At 37.6% G+C, this 17664-nt stretch overlaps 1 protein-coding gene across 4 annotated transcripts in view; it reads left to right on the forward strand.

Moving 5' to 3' along the window:
* Positions 1–16866, forward strand: part of GRIA1 (glutamate ionotropic receptor AMPA type subunit 1) — a 468260-nt gene extending 451394 nt beyond the window's left edge. For all 4 annotated transcript variants that reach the window (XM_068278380.1, XM_068278381.1, XM_068278382.1 and 1 more), the window contains exons 15-16: positions 11674–11808; positions 14682–16866. In XM_068278380.1, coding sequence (XP_068134481.1) covers positions 11674–11808; positions 14682–14870 — 324 coding nt within the window. In that variant the 3' untranslated portion in view covers positions 14871–16866. The remainder of the gene's footprint in view (positions 1–11673; positions 11809–14681) is intronic.
* Positions 16867–17664: the final 798 nt, after the last annotated feature.

Below are 17664 nucleotides of genomic sequence, written 5' to 3' on the forward strand. Positions count from 1 at the left end.
GTGTGGATGCAGATAGCAACAGAGGCTGGGCTGTATAGGCAGATCCAGCCTCTGTGTGCAGATAACATTCTTTAAACACACCTCGGGTTCTCGTTAAAGAAAATAAATGAATAAAAAACACATTGTATTACAACCTATAACATATAAAAAAACACATATAAAATATACAGTTAACTACTACGATCACTAATATATAAAAACACTTAAACACATAAAAAAAACAATAACAGTGGTTTCTACCATGGGAAAAAAAAATCAGGCTCTGACCAACAAAATTCAAGCTTAAATTTCACCTTGCCTAAGTTTCGAGTAGTCAGCTATGGAGACATTTATTGATCCTTCATTGAATTGAGTTTATAAGTATATAAGGGTTTATAATTTGACAAGATACTGTTATTTTCATTTTTAATCATTCACAAATAATTAGCTACCAATTTTTTTCAGAAGTATTTTTTTCTATATTGTTAGTTTCCTGGCAAATTTTTCAAAACATTTTCAGACTTCTTCAAATGCTTGACTGACAGCATGACAACAGAATAGAAGTCATAAGACTGTTCAGTCTACAACACAGACATTACGGAAAAGATAGTAAGATGCAGAAAAGAAAAATGTATTTAAAAATAGTTGCCAAAATTCACATTTTACTACCTCATGTAGTTTTGCTTAAAGACTGCCGTTAGGAAGATGAAACCTTTGCAAACATTCAGTAGATTTTCCGAAATGGTTTATTGGTAGAAATCTTGTTAAAAGAAAATACCCCATGACCCAAAGTCTCTATTTTTTGTTTTATACTATTGTAGTTTGTCATTGCGCTTGACAATCATTATTATATAAAACCACTTTGTAAAATGAAATTACATACTTCCCAGCAGCCATATATGAATAACTGGCAAAACGTAACTCTTTCCGAAGCATCTATGAAAATTCCAGTTATACTGCTTACCGTTTAGTTCTTAAAGGATACCCGAACTGACATGTAACATAATGAGATAGACATGGGTATGTACAGTGCCTAGCACATAAATAACTATGCTGTTTCCTTTTTTTCTTTCTCTGCCTGAAAGAGTTAAATGTCAGGTATGTAAGTGGCTGACTCAGTCCTGACTCAGACAGGAAGTGACTACAGTGTGACCCTCACTGATAAGAAATTCCCCTTTTTACCTCTTTTTTTTTCCTCTCAGAAGCCATTTTCTGCTAGGAAAGTGTTTTATAGTTGGAATGTCTTATCAGTAAGGGTCACACTGTAGTCACTTCCTGAGTCAGGACTGAGTCAGCCACTTACATACCTGATATTTAACTCTTTCAGGCAGAGAAAGAAAAAGGGAACTCAGCCTAGTTATGTGTGTGCTAGGCACTGTACATACCCATGTCTATCACATCATGTCACATGTCACCTCGGGTATCCTTTAATTCTAGCAAGATCTCATAAATGTTGGCTTTTTGGTAAAAAGATGCTTTTACAAAAATTGGTTTATCTCACCTATTTTTGTAGTCGCTTGCTGTAGATGCTCCTATTTAAAAATGTTAACAAAAAAAAATAGCAATTATAATTAGATATTTTGTGTCATCTGAGTTCTCTTGTCTTGCTGTTACATTCGGCATTATGAAACATCTGTGGTGCAATATGCTAATACACTTAATTCTTTGTACAGTTTATTGCCAAATCATTTATATTCACACACACTGCTGACAATAGAATTCAGATTCTTGATACAAAAAAAAATGTATCTTAAAACATGTTTCACTCTGGTGGCAGTTTATGCTTTACTAGAGTCTCATCAATATGTCAAAGCTGCAGCCTAAAAAAAGTTATTTATGATGAATAAAGAAAATATAAATAAATGATAAATTCATTTTCTACCAATGCAGATGTTAAAGCCCTTTTTCAAGCAAGACCCCCCCCCCCCCCCATACACACACACGCACGCACGCACAACTGCAATTAAACAAAATATGTTTGTAGCAAAATCAAAAATAAAGATGCAATTTGGCTTTTAAAGAATATGGTCGCTTAACGTGGTCACGGCCATCTGACACTTTTGCTCCACCCCATCCAAAAATCAATGGCAGATTGAACAGATAATAGGTGGCAGTTTGACCATTCCAATTTCCCAGAAAGCAATGCGACTAGCAGTGGACAGGCATGAGGATTAAGCAGTATTCTACCAGCCACATGGCTGCACCCTTGGTGTGACAAATTTTGGTAATTAGCCATTTTTTTATATATGTGACACAGGCAGAGAGGAGAAACATTTCTGCCCAGAGAGAGGCTTTAAGAAGTTTTATCACTTCTGTATTGGTCAAAATTTCTTTTCACTTGGTACTTAGAAACAGTTTTGAAAATGAATAAACTTCCAATCAATGCTGCCTTTTTGGTTTTTAAAGTCACATAAAGTGGAGGCAGGCATTTTTTTTTCAAGTGATCTGACATCCTACATGGCGTCCATAACACTATAATAACATTACACGACAAATGTATAAAAAAAATCCTAATTTTCCAATATTATTTATTGTGAAGTTAACAGAACCACTGAGACTTAAGGCTTATATCACTAAAATCATAACGTAAACTGTAATTCTATATACAGTGTCTGTTGCCAAAACTGGTAAAGTGAAATCCCAGACTAAGCTTTTTTAAGGGAAAGGGTAAAGAAAATAACAATTATCGATTTTGTACTGCTATTTTTGTCCCTGTGGAGAAGATTTCTACTAATCTTCCTCCCCCAGAATCACAATAGGAATCAAAAGAAAATGCCCTTAAAGTGGACCCAAATCAAAAATAGAAGATTTCAGAAATAAAATCAGGTACATATAATTTCGGCACAGCTCAGTTCGGCGCGGTGAGAGCTGAATGACTGTTCTCACCGCAGCCGCTAAACTCCAAGGCGGCGTTAAATACAATTTCAATCGGCGTCTGACAGATGCCAGAGCACTGAATTACCACTACGCGCCCCGCACAGCATATAATTGCTGCTATGGGGTGCCCAGTTTCGGCGCTCGGCTCTGAGCCGCACGCCAAAATCAGCTGATCCGAATAAAATCTATTTTCTAACTTATAATAATAAATGGCAGCCTTTTTTCAGCTGCATGATGACACATATAAAATATTTTACATTTATTTGAGAAACCCTTCCCTTCCTTTCGTATTGCCGGGACAGAATCCGGCAGACTGGTGGAGGAGATAAAAAACAAAAAACGGGCTGCTACTGATGATGTCACAGGGAAGGTGATCTCAGCTTGTGTGAGATGTCACATAGACGACGCCCCTGTGAGGGAGGGTAGCTGATGACAAACACACCCATGATCTAAAAACTCCTACTAAGCTCAGAAGTAATGGCTGCCACCTGTATAACCCTAGTTATGGAAAGAGAAGGGTGAAAATCATGCACTGAAATGCTCATAGGCTTGGAGAAGTGTTTATTTATCTTTGTATGTGTCAGTGATGCAACTAAATACTTTGAATATAAAATTTGTTTGGTTTGGGTCCGCTTTAATGGCGGGAGTGGAAAAGTCACTTTTTACATTTGTCACTGGATCAGTACTGATTCTCAGCTCCTTTTTGGTGAAATGTGCCATTGTTCCTACACTGGTGCCCCTTGCCCAGGGAGAGGGAATGAGGAATATTTCCTCAATGGGGTCACAGGCAAAAATAACAATCTTAAAATGGTTCCATCTTTCTATCTGAAAACATAAATAAATAAATAACTACAGTTCTACTTACATAATTCCAAAAACAAAACAGGAAAATATGGAAAATCATCTAAGCTGGAGTTGTCAGTCATAGCCTTAATCATTAGAATGCTTTAACATTGTGTAAAGCACACTCATAAAAGAAGTACACTTCATTCACATTATCTCATTCCCCTTATTTTATTTGTTTTTAGTTTTGTCAACATTTTTGTTGTATTCTCATCAATTTGCAGAGGGGACTTTTATTGCATAAGTTACTCACATAAGCCACAGTGCAATTATATATATATATATATATATATATATATATATATATATATATATCCAAAAAAGCCCACCCATTTAATAATGGGGACTAACAAGGGGTGCATGTTGTTCACAGCCACGTGCGCACCCTTGACATTGCATGCATGCAGCTATTACCCACCCACAGCGCATGCACAGCCGCGCGTGCCCCATGCCCATACACGGCCGATGTCCGAAGCCAGCCCACACACGCGTGCTCAACTGCTCAACTGCTCTAAGATAAAACTCTACCAATGAACAGCCATACAGAGGTATTTCTCCTACTGTTAGTGAAATAGTAATCGTGTCTATTTTTCCTAGTTTTGTAATGGCCCCCGTTTCATTAACGAAAACTTTTTTTTTTCTTGCCCTAAAATATTTTGAAGTCTATCACTGATAAATGATTACCCCTCACCTTGAACTTTTCTCAAATTTAACCATTGATTGTATGAAATTAATCCCTTTTTTTGTTCTTAATTGGTTTGCTGAAGGAGGGCTGCAAAATATAATGTCAGGACTGTAGATGAATATTTAATGTTGCCATATACCATACAATAAAAATTAAATAGGTCCTGCTTAGCCAAAGGTCAGGACCAGTTTCTAAGAAGTGTGCACCACAGTCCTTTTTATTTAATGGATTAAAGGGGCCCATACACTCAGCCGGTTTTTGGCCGATCGATCATTGGTCGATTGCAAATCGATTGACCAATTGATTTGCGGCCGATTTCGATCGGTTTCAATCGATCTGGCAGGCTGGAAAATCTAGGTCGATCTGTTGAGATTGCTTATCATTTTGCATTGGCCCTAATGGAAATCTGATGGCAAAAAAATGCCATCAGATCGCTTTTCAATAGATTTCAAACTGAAATCTATTGGAAATCTGTTCCTAGTAAAAAATGTTCCTAAACACATCAGATAGATCAGAAAATCTATCTAATGATCTATCTGCTGCTAATCTAACGAGTGTATGGCCACCTTAAGAAGGAAATGATAGCGACAATTATTTTAGTTTTAATTTTTACAAATTTGCAGATTTAGGTGTTGTCCCAAATATTTATTTTATTTAATATGTTCAATACTAAAAAAAAAATTAAAAAAATTCATTTTTATTTTGGAACATATATTATGTATAAATGTTTAGTTTATATGGGTCTCCACTTTGAGAGTTACAGTTTGAATAGAACAATTTTGGCAAGCAGAAAATGATCTTGTTTTACTGACCCAAGCTTGTGGCATTACTGTAACAGTCTCCTGAGTTGGTGACTATTTATTAATTAACCATTTGAGGACCGTGGGCTTGCAGCCCCCTAGTGACCAGGCTATTGTTTACAATTTAGGTCACTGCAGCTTTAAGGCCTCACTGCAGGGCCGTACAAGTCAGCACACAGGTGATTCCCCCCTCCTTTTCTGCCCACCAATAGAGCTTTCTGTTGGTGGGCTCTGATCGCTCCTGGGATGTTTATTGATTTTTTAACGTATTTTGGTGCCTGGACGTAGAAACTACGTCCAGGAACCATGCGCGCTCCCGCGGCCGATCGCGCGCGTGCACACGCGCTCCCGGCCCACGGTTCGTTAGCCAGGCAATCAGTGAATCGGGCTATGGTGCCCGATCACTGATTCCTCTCCCCCGCTGAAAAAGCGACAGCTTCTCTCGGAAACTTCGCCTTTTCTGGCTGTTACCTCCCCCATGCGTCGCTCTAAGCGTGTGTTACGCTTAGAGTGACGTCATGTAAACAAACTCATGGCCGCCATCTTGTGGCCAAAAAGTAATACTACAACCAAAAGTAAAAAAAAATTAAAATCAACACACATTTACATTTTAAACCTATTGTTTACATCCCACCCTCCCAAAAATACCCAAATAAAATGTTTAATATAAAAATAAAAACATTACATTAAAAAAAAAACATGTAAATATTTACCTAAGGGTCTAAACTTTTTGAATATCAATGTAAAGATGATATATTTCTATATTTTTTTTATTTTAAACTTGTAAATAATGATAGATGCAAAACGGAAAAAAATGCACCTTTATTTCCGAATAAAATATTGTCGCCATACATTGTGATAGAGACTTAATTGTAACGGTGTAATAACCGGGACATATGGGCAAATAAAATACATGACTTTTAATTATGGAGGCATGTATTATTTTAAAACTATAATGGCTGAAAAATGAGAAATAATGATTTTTTTCCGGTTTTTTTCTTATTCTTCCTGTTAAAATGCATTTACAGTAAAGTGGCTCTTAGCAAAATGTACCCCCCAAAGAAAGCCTAATTGGTGGCGGAAAAAACAAGATATAGATCAGTTTATTGTGATAAGTAGTGATAAAGTTATAGGCTAATGAATGGGAGGTGAACATTTCTCAAGTGAAAACGACGGAACGCGAATGGGTTAATAAATATTTATTTATTTTTTATAAAATTAGCTTTTTTTTTTTTCCTCCCAGGGCGACCTTTGTTCCAAAATAAAAATGCTTTTTTTTTTTTTTAGTATTGAACATACTACATAAAATAATTATTTGGGACAGCTCCTAAATCTGCAGATTCGTAAAAATTAAGACTAATATAATTGTCACTATAATTTTCTTCTAAATCCATTAAATAAATAGGGCTGTGGTGCACACTTCTTAGAAACTGGTCCTGACCTTTGGCTAAGCAGGACCTATTTAATTCTCATTTTATGATATATAGTGACATTAAATATTAGGCCCAGGACCGTTAGGCGGTCCTGGGGCTGCCGCTGTGCTCACGCCAGTTGGCGTGACGCGGTCATTAGGTAGTTAAACCTTTTTATTTACTATGACTCTATCTTGGTTACAAAGCCGTAAGCAAGCATCCCTTCTAGCTGCAAGACTACATTTTTAAAATATATTTTTTTTAATACGAAACTTAATTACCAAAGGAAAAAATTACATAGTTACATAGTTACATAGTTACTTTGGTTGAAAAAAGACATACGTCCATCGAGTTCAACCAGTACAAAGTACAACTCCAGCCTGCTCCCTCACATATCCCTGTTGATCATAAAATCCCTGGATTAACATCATTGGCATTACCTAGTAATTGTAGCCATGGATGTCATTCAACGCAAGGAAAGCATCTAAGCCCCCTTTAAATGCAGGTATAGAGTTTGCCATAACGACTTCCTGTGGCAATGCATTCCACATCTTAATCACTCTTACTGTAAAGAACCCTTTCCTAAATAAATGGCTAAAACGTTTTTCCTCCATGCGCAGATCATGTCCTCTAGTCCTTTGAGAAGGCCTAGGGACAAAAAGCTCATCCGCCAAGCTATTATATTGCCCTCTGATGTATTTATACATGTTAATTAGATCTCCTCTAAGGCGTCTTTTCTCTAGACTAAATAAACCCAGTTTATCTAACCTTTCTTGGTAAGTGAGACCTTCCATCCCACGTATCAATTTTGTTGCTCGTCTCTGCACCTGCTCTAAAACTGCAATATCTTTTTTGTAATGTGGTGCCCAGAACTGAATTCCATATTCCAGATGTGGCCTTACTAGAGAGTTAAACAGGGGCAATATTATGCTAGCATCTCGAGTTTTTATTTCCCTTTTAATGCATCCCAAAATTTTGTTAGCTTTAGCTGCAGCGGCTTGGCATTGAGTACGATTATTTAACTTGTTGTCGATGAGTACTCCTAAGTCCTTCTCCAAGTTTGATGTCCCCAACTGTATCCCACTCAATATATATTTACCTTATAACTTTAAATGCAGTCCACACAAATTCTACCTTTCCCATGCTCACCTAACAACGAGGGCTAACACTATCTGTCCCCACTAATGACATCACAATGGAACATCGACCTGGAACACATTGGCTGGAATCTGGACAAGAGCACCTCCCACAGGGCCATTTATTTTCTCCTTTCACTGCCTGTTGGAAGGTAAGTATGGAGGGGATGTGGGGGGCTTCGGGGGGTGAGGGTGTCTATTTTTTAGATCAGGAGGAAAGGAGACGAGAACATTTTTAAATAAAAATTCTAAAATTGCAACTATGTACCGCAGGTTGCAATGCAAGGCAAACAGATTGCAGTTATGTACTTTGGTTTGCACAACATATTGCATTTTGATTAATCAAATCCAGCACTTCTCTGGCACTGAAATTAATGGTGTGGGAATTCACCTGATTGATATGGAGTGAAAAAATTGCGTACGTTTTTTCCCAAAAAATACATGTATAACCCCTTTGAGTTTACTATCTGCAAATTACCTCATGCCTTTTAAGTTCTATTTAATTTTTATTTGTGTGATGTTTTATCCATAAACATGAAAAAAAACTTGTTTGATTTGTTACTTAATTGTTTTTTATTTTATTTTATTTTATCATTTCAGTGTTTTTGTTTAATACACTATTATTTTAATCCCAGAAGACACATCTAATCTTTGTCTCTTCAGGATGCACTATGGGCCAGATCTAATTCAGTTTTTCTCCTAGGAGATAATTCATCTTCTGTTTTAAATCATTTTTTAGCACTCTGCAATTGAAAAAGTACCAAAAAGTAGGTGAGAAAGTTCTTGCATGCTGGTGGCTTCAATTGCATTTTATTTATAAAAATATGACCTTGGAGAAAATCTAGAGAAAAAATTAATTGGATCAGGCTCTATGATTCAAAGCCCATTCAAAAATTCTACTCTTCAAAGCAATTAACATGTTTTTACAACATCTCCCATAAATACACCTAGACATGAACAGTAAAAGTAGTAAAAACAAACAAAATCATTCTTAGTATTAATTAAACAGACCCATAAACACGTCACCTGCACAAATCACACGATATGCCATTTACCATGTCCTTTTTTGGGAAATTTAGATACACTATTCATCACCAGGCAAAGGCCACGAATATGATAGTTGGGACAATGTATTGTTTTTATATTTATGTCACTGTCGGTTTTTTGGGGTGCATGCTTATACTTTGGAGGGAGGTGGGCTTTGGAAGTTATGTATTTTCATGGATTTAGACTGGGGTTAAAAAGGTGGAGTGAAAGATTTCAGTTGTGCCTGGTAGACGCCAAGCCTTTTTGAAGTTATGTTAATCTCACCCAAACAGTACACAAATGTTTTCAAACTAAATTTAATTTGTGCTAATAGCTGTTACATTTTTATGCCACTGTTTAAAACATTTTTGTAATCATAGTTTAGTAAGTGTGTTTTTTTTTTATATATATTTATTCATTGAACCAATGGTATAGTAAGTTGGGGACTACTCATACAACTATTACAGGCAGAAATACAGTTAGTGTTTATCATGTACTGTATACAGATTTATAAAGGGATCCGAAGGATAGAAGTAAAATACATTGGCTCTGATGCACTGATTGTGAGCTGAGTTAACTCTGTCTCACTTAATTATAATAATGAGTATAATAATTATACAGCTTTTCAACCCACAAAAAAGTAGTTATTCCTAGTACGCTATGTCAAATTTTTAGTACTTTTTGCTTCAGAGGTATTACTTAAAGTGAAAAAGGTAAGAATCCTGATGCTAAAAAGAGAGTTTTCTTTACGTTGTTTTGGCTCAAAGAGACAGACAGATTCTTTCTGTTTTTATCTCTAGATTTATATTAAAAAGAAAACCTTTTTAAGCTGAAGGGATATTTGAAGAGAAAGTATGCAAATTGAAATGTTCTCTCTATATGATCAGAGGAGATAACTCCTGAGAAAATTGTTATCAGAACATTAAAAAAAAAATATTTTAAAACTGATTTTGTTTTTGAAGACAAATACAAAGTTGAAATGTTCTTTCTGTGTGACCAAGTGAGATAAATCTCCAGAAAACCATTGTGACTAAGTGCTAGAACAAAATGGCCGGAGAAAAATGTAAATATGTAGAATGAAAACAGACAGTAGGAAAATCTTTAAGCCAAAAAAGTAAATACAAAAAAAGGGAAATAATTACAGCGGGTTAACCTCCCTGGCGGTAAGCCTGACCTACGCTTGGAGAGGATCGCATGGCCCCCGGAGGATTTTTTTTTTTTTATAAAATGTGTTTTATATGCTTAAGCTAGCACTTTGCTAGCTAAGCATGCCCCCCAAGTCCCTCCGCTCTCCCCCCGATCGCCGCCGTTATACATTTCCCCCCAGGGATCCCGTGATGGCGCAGCCTCCTGATCAGCTCCAGGCTTCGCTATGGGGAGGATCGGGACTGCGCATGATGTCATGACATCATGTCCGATCGTCGCCATAGCGATGACTGAAGCTACATGGTGAAGCTGCGGCTCTCGCGGGATCGCGGACAGGTAAATATTGCCGGCGGCGATTGGGGGGGGATTACAGTGGTGCCTGGGGGACTTGAGGGCCACAGTTAGCTAGCAAAGCGCTAGCTTAAAGTGGACCCAAATTAAAAATACAAGATTTCAGAAATAAAATCTATTTTCTAAATTATAATAATAAATAGCAGCCTTTTTTCAGCTGCATGATGACAAATATAAATTATTTTACATTTATTGGAGAAACCCCTCCCTTCCTTTCATATTGCCGGGACAGAATCCAGCAGACTGGTGGAGTAGGAGGTATCTGGCAGAGGAGGAATTGCTAATGGCTGCCACCTGTATAACCCTAGCTATGTAATGAGAAGGGTGAAAAGCATGCACTGAAATGCTCATAGGCTTGAAGGAGTGTTTATTTATCTTTGTATGTGTCAGATAGATAGATAGATAGATAGATAGATAGATAGATAGATAGATAGATAGATAGATAGATAGATAAAAAACTAGATAAACTACAGCAAGAAGAGAATGTGCAATAACGTCAGTTAAAAGCATAGAATATTTAGGTGAGGAATAGGCAAGCGTCTGAGAACCATGGGAGAAAAGGAAAATAAAAATAATAAATGGAAGACAGAAAGGTATCCAGATTACAATGGAGATGATGACTAAAAAAAGACAAAAAGAAAAAAGTTGCACAGGGAAGTAACTCTACCGAAAAATTGAAGCAATAAATAAATAAACGGTCTGAACCGGATGATTGCATAGCATTGGGTTTTTGAAGTGAGCTGAGAGACACTTTCCTGTTTTTACTGCTCATCTCCTTCAGAAAATCACCCCCATGGGCTCACTTACAGCACCATTTATTTGTAAGTGAATGTAAAATAATATAAAATGTCTCTGGATAATTGGATGTTTAGAGTGAACATAAGTTCACTTTACTCTTCCTACAGTATTTGTAAACGTTTCTCACTGTAAATATCTATGATTTTTCAGTATGAGGTTCTATAACGGACTTTTTTAACTTCTAGAAACAAATTTTACTAAATTAAAACTATATTATCCATTTCAAACATTTAATCTTTTTTTTTCTATCCTAATTTTTAGTTTCTAATTTTATACATTTTGCAAGTTTTATAAATTGTACTTGGCATTTTAAATTCCCCCCCCCCCCCCCCAATTCTAATCATATTATTATCCTATTGGATTTAATTTTTGGAAGTGCCGATGACTTCAAAAAGGCTTAACCCCTTCTTTGCCGATTGCAGATATCCGTAGGCATAAAGGTGTTTGGGGGGCGTTGCCTTTTGTATGTTGCTTGTGTGATGTTGGGTTGGACTGCGTCTTGGATGATGGATGTTGGCTTAGGAAGTTTGAAGATAACATGTTCATGATTTCTATTGCAATCAATAACAATCTTCCTCCTGCTCTCCCCTCTTGCTCTGTTTTTCTGTGTGTGGTTCCAGGATAAGACAAGTGCTCTGAGCCTCAGTAACGTCGCTGGAGTTTTCTACATCTTGATCGGAGGTCTGGGACTGGCCATGTTAGTTGCGCTCATCGAGTTCTGCTACAAGTCCAGGAGTGAATCTAAGAAGATGAAGGTGGCATCTGTTCTTTTTTCATATCTTATGTGTTTATAATGTTCTTGTTTCATGTTAATCCAATCTGTGAACCAATTAGCAGCCGATTTATTAAGAGGCGTGCAAATGCTCCAGGTCAATTCCTTTTAGCGCTGTTTTATTATGTTATTTGTTACATTTCCAATCTTCTAAATAGTACTACTGTAATGTGTATTTATGACCACTTGTCACTAGGGGCAGTGTGAGACCATAACAGAGGACTTCGTCTTTCAGTTTCTATATTGTCTGCTAGGGAGAGAGATCAAAGCATTCAAAGAATTTACAGCACGAGTTCTGCTGACAGAGGTTAAAAGCAGGGCACTTATCTCAAATGAAATATCTCTATTGAGGCTGCTAGCGGGTTAAGAAGGCTAGTGGGGACATTTTTATGTGGGCGATGCAACCAATGACAAAAACTGGGCTATGTAGGGTTTAACAAGATGGTAATACTATGCTTAAAGAGACGCTGAAGCGAAAAAAAAATGATATTATGATTAGTATGTGTAGTACAGCTAAGAAATAAAACATTAAGATCAGATACATCAGTCTAATTGTTTCCAGCACAGGAAGAGTTAAGAAACTCCAGTTGTTATCTCTGTACAAAAAAGCCATTAAACTCTACGACTTTCAAAGTCGTGGAGAGGGCTGTTTTCTGACTTTTATTATCTCAAGTGTTAGTTAACTAATTACGTTTTCTCGGCCAGAGGAGAGGTCATAAGTTCACAGACTGCTCTGAAAGAATCATTTTGAATGCTGAGTGTTGTGTAATCTGCACATATTAGAGAATGATGCAATGTTAGAAAAAACACTATATACCTGAAAATAAAAATATGAGAATATTGTCTTTGCTGCTAATCTTCTAGTAATTATTCATAGTACACAACCAATTCATTATATCATATTTTTTTTCGCTTCAGTGTCTCTTTAAATAATGAATATTTTATCTCACAGAAAATTGCCAACATAATTGAAACTCGTTTTCAGCACTAGATGACTGCTAAAATGTTTATTATAATCCATTAAATAGTGGCCCTAATGTCTGACTTCAGGTGGTGTGGAAGGGTAGTGTTGGACATCGGTTGGGGGAGTTGGTTAGGGTTAGGCATTAGTTGGGGTGTGGTTAGGGTTAGGCATTTGTTTGTTGGGGTCAGTTAGGAATAGGCATTGGTTAGGGGGTTGATGAGCGTTAGACCTCAGTTTGGGGGAGTTGGTTAGTGTTAGGCATTGGTTGGAGCAGTTTCAGTTAGGCATCAGTTTGCTGGGGGTCAGGTTAGGTATCAGTTGGGGGTCAATTACAGTGAGGCATCAATGAAGACACTGCTCAAATGAGAATGGGGTCAGGCTAGGTGATAGTAAAATATCAGAAAAAATGACCAATATTTTACTATCATGATTAGATGGAGCCCAGTAGTAGAATATTGGTAATTTTACCGATCCTCTACTAGCAGCGATCTCTGGTGCTGAAATTACAGAGGCTCCCATTTTACATGTACACTTTCGGCCAGGATAGGTTCTCATTGGCTAATGACTGACTCACAAGGCAGTGCCAGGATGGAGATAAGGAGGATGCAAAAGAGGAAAACGTCAGCTAAGAAGGATTGCAAGTTTATAAATGAGGACTAGGCCAAGACCGTGTACTGACTAGTAGGCATAAGCTTCACAACATAATTTTTATTATACATTTTTTTGCATTGACACATATTCCCAACTGGTGGAAGGAGGCACCCTTAGAATATAAAATACTTTAAAAACACTAAAAAGGAGAGAAAGAGGCTGGCCTACTTCTCTGTAAGAATGAGCCGGTCATAGAACGATGAAATGAAAAGGATCTGTATTGCACAAAGTTGTGACTACACGTTTCACAGGTTGGTCTTGCTTCTTCAGGACAGAGATAAATGTGCCTAAATACAAAAATATAATACAGCAAAGTCCTCATTATCCAGCACTGGCGGGGATCACCTGAAGCCGGCTGCATGTGCTTGTCGATTACTTGAGCAACCAGCTTATAAAACACAACAACCCCCGCATCCCCCCCCCCCCCCCCGCATGACTTCCTCTGTGTACAGATCCCTGTGTGTCACCTGACCAGCATCCGGATTCGTTCATGGATGCCGGAAAGCCACTAGGAACTTCAAGAAGGCTACAAGACATTGCTGGAGATTCCTTGAGAATGTAATGGCCTGCAATCCCCCCAACACCCCAAAAATCTCAAATTACTGTCCACCTTATCTCCTCAGGCATGCCAGTTAGTGAAGACTTCCGGTATCCTGAGTTCCAAATAATAGGGACATTGCTGTATCCATATTTGACAAGCTTATATAAAATCATTTTCACATCGCTCCACCCTATTCATTTTTTTAATTACAAGTCCCGTAATTAAATATTACTCAAAATGTCTCAAAATCATATGTCTTTCGACAATATAGAGTCAGTTTTAAACTACCTATTATATTTGTGGGTTATGGGAGGAAAGGAGCACTTGGACAAATCTCATTTAGGCACAGGGAGAACATACAAACGTCAAGCAGATAATGCCATGGCTAGGAGTCATACCTAGTGCAGCAAGGTGGTTGTACAAACTATTTAGTCATCACATACGAACAACCTGCAAGTATTCTAATAGTAATCCAGAACTTATGATGGACACTTGAGAACAATCACAGTATAGGCAACAAATTAGAGGTTAGACAGTGGAAAAGAACGATATTTACTTTTAGTTAAAGATGTAAACTATGTAACTGGAATTTAGCAAGCAGTGGCTGATCTTATTCTGAGGAACTGTATTTAATGTAATAAAATAAAATGTTTTTTCAGCAGAAAAGACAGGGGCTTAAACCCTATGTCTTCCTCAAAAGGGCTTCTGTTTAATTCCACAGCAAACGGTCACGGAGACGGTCAGAATGGCAACCCTACCAAGACCTTCTACAGCAGGCGGCAGTGGTGAGAACGGCAGAGTGGTTAGCCATGACTTTCCCAAATCCATGCAGACAATTCCATGTATGAGCCACAATGCAGGGATGGCTCTAGGAGCAACTGGATTATAATACCAGCAGACTTCATGCCACCCGATGAAGCAGTCACGACCTTTCTCCACGTGCCAGTGCCAAAAAAAAAAAAAAGGACACATATTTTATGGACTTTTCGCAGTCACTCAAAGATCTATTTTTTTGTTCTTTAGTTTTCTTTGTCCTTTTTGTTGCCACATGTGGCAAATCTACACATCAGTAAACCGCAATAAAGAGCTGATATTGGGAAGAACGGAGATTCTACCCTGTGGGCTGGACATTTGAATGTTTTTCAATAGACTCTGATCCCACAAAGATTCAGCTCATCGACTCTTAGTATATTCAATTATTTTAGGGAAATATTTTACCATAATTTTTTTTTCTTATCCTCTTCTGTGTTAGCTTTCTAAACAAACTTTGGCGCACAATCTCCTGACATTCCCATCAAGATTGTGAGGCACGCGGACTGGGGATGTCTTTCAACCTAACAGCCCGGGAGGAAACGGTCGAGGTAGACAGTGTCTTTTGCAAGTTAAAGAAGTCAGTGGAACAAGAAAGGAGGACAAAAGCTGTACCTGGGGGTAGGAAACAAAAGAGCAAAGAAAGACTCTTAAGATCTAAGGTGCTGGATTACAACCAGAGAGAGACACTTGGATCATGCTTTTAAACCTTGATAAGGATGAATGCCACCAATACGACACCTCGTTTATTGGTGAATACAACTCTAAGCCATGAACACGTCCATAAAATGGCATCGGTAATCTCAACAACGCACAACCAGTAGGACTCAATATCACTTTTGCAGGATTAGAGGGTTTCTGATGGCGTCTCCAGGCATATCTGTTATTAAAAGGATACCCCGATAGATACGAGAACAGGGACAGCATCATTGAGGTCTGTTGAACTATTACGGTAATGTCTACAAAATCTGGATATCAACTGCTTTGTCTTAAGCGTTTATGGCCTTCTATAAGCCAACACATGTTGTAAGAGAGTACAAAAAGAATGTGTGAGTCCGTGCATCTGTACATCTAAAAATGTTAAGAGGAAAAAAAAGGGAAATGTACCATAATTTTTTTTACCAGCAGTTGTAGAAATGTCATCAATGTATCCAGCCTCAAAAGATGTGAAAGAACTGAAATTCAATAGATGCAACAAGGACTGGTCCTGGGCTCAAATCAACATATGTCATGGAGATAGAATTACACATCTAGTGCCATATATTTCAACCAATATTTTTTTTTGTTTTCATTTTCACTCTTTCCCACTTACAAGGGGGCAGTGGTGCCCGTAAAAAAAAAAAATATCTTTCTAAAGTTAGTGTTTTGTATCCTCATGTTTTTTTTGTTTCATTTTTTGGAACATTTTATAAGTTCCTGTTTCAATGTGTGCAGAAGATAGATACCTTGAACCTCTGCAAAAGTGTATGTTGCCATTTTGGAGTGGAAACATATCTTCTTAATAATTCCTCAAAGTTTTGAGGAACTTTCCAGCCATTTGACTCAAAAGGGCCTTGCTAATACTGGAACTGACCTTGAAAATGTTTTCCAAGGGCAATGCAGCAAAACGTTCCATCTTGCACAGAGAAGCTTATTTGCTCGGTGACCACAAGATGAGACTCAGAAGGGCACAGGACACAACGAATCAGCAACGGAGATGTTGAGTGTTCACTTGTAATTTGTATTTTTATTACACTTTCTTAAAAACAGAGGTGTGGAACTAAACTCGGCTTTTAAACCCGGGAGTGGATTCCACATGTAATCCCTGCAGGTGTTTCATTCTGTTTTTCCTCTTTGATACCTGGATATTTTTCTCCACAACAGCTGTATTTGTTTTAAATCTGATGTCAAAAAGTGCTAAGCAAGATTACGTCTGGTCAAACAGAAGCATCATAGTTTGGCTTGTTTTCTAGATGTGATGTGATGGGGGGAAGAGTCGCTCTCATCAACATCTTCTTGCTTTTTGCATATCTCCTTTGTTTTATTTTATTTTTTCTTTGAAATTAATATAAAATGGACGTGGTTTCTTTCTTTGATGAGGCGTAGCCGTTTTAATGTCGCTATTAAGAGGATGCATGTGTGGTCTGGAAGAGTGGTAAAGCTGAACTCCTGGTAGCAACACTTAACTTAATTTTGCACTGTACTACAGACATCGGCAAACAATCGCTCACAGTATACGGTAAATCCCTTCTAGTAGATTATGTGATACCTTCTTCAGTTTGTTTCACACATTGAGGTCAATTCATAAAAGGCTGTGTGGTAAAAAATCTGGTCTGGAAAATACCGCATTCAGTATTTTTGACTTTTGTGTGATAATCAGGGCCGGTGCTACCATAGAGGCAAAGGGGGCGATTGCCCCAGGGCCCCAGAGCTTGTAGGGGCCCCCAGTGGCTACAAGAGGGAAAAAAGGTTTTCAAAAAGACCTTATAGTTTTTGAGAAAATAGATTTTAAAGTTTCAAAGGAAAAAAAAAAGACACATTTAAAAACCCGCTGACTTCAACAATTAATAGCAAATCCACCTTAAATGCTAGAAACCCTAAATTTGCAGGATATGTTAAGGAGAGCATTGGAAATAAGAGGAAAAACTATTTTTCAAAAAGACCTTATAGTTTTTGAGAAAATCGATTTTTAAAGTTTTGAAGGAAAAAAGTATACTTTTAAATGCGGTAAATGTCACTTTTAGTAGCAAACCTAACGGTAGTGTAATTTTACATGGATCAAAAGAAAGAGCAATACATTTCCTGACGGGGTTTCCAGGGGGTCCATATGCAGCCGCAGCGCTTTGGCCAGGGATCGCTATACAGCCGCAATATGGCTGTATGAAGATCCCTGG

This window comes from Hyperolius riggenbachi, chromosome 3 (assembly GCF_040937935.1).
Source record: "Hyperolius riggenbachi isolate aHypRig1 chromosome 3, aHypRig1.pri, whole genome shotgun sequence".
NCBI classification, from domain to species: domain Eukaryota; kingdom Metazoa; phylum Chordata; class Amphibia; order Anura; family Hyperoliidae; genus Hyperolius; species Hyperolius riggenbachi.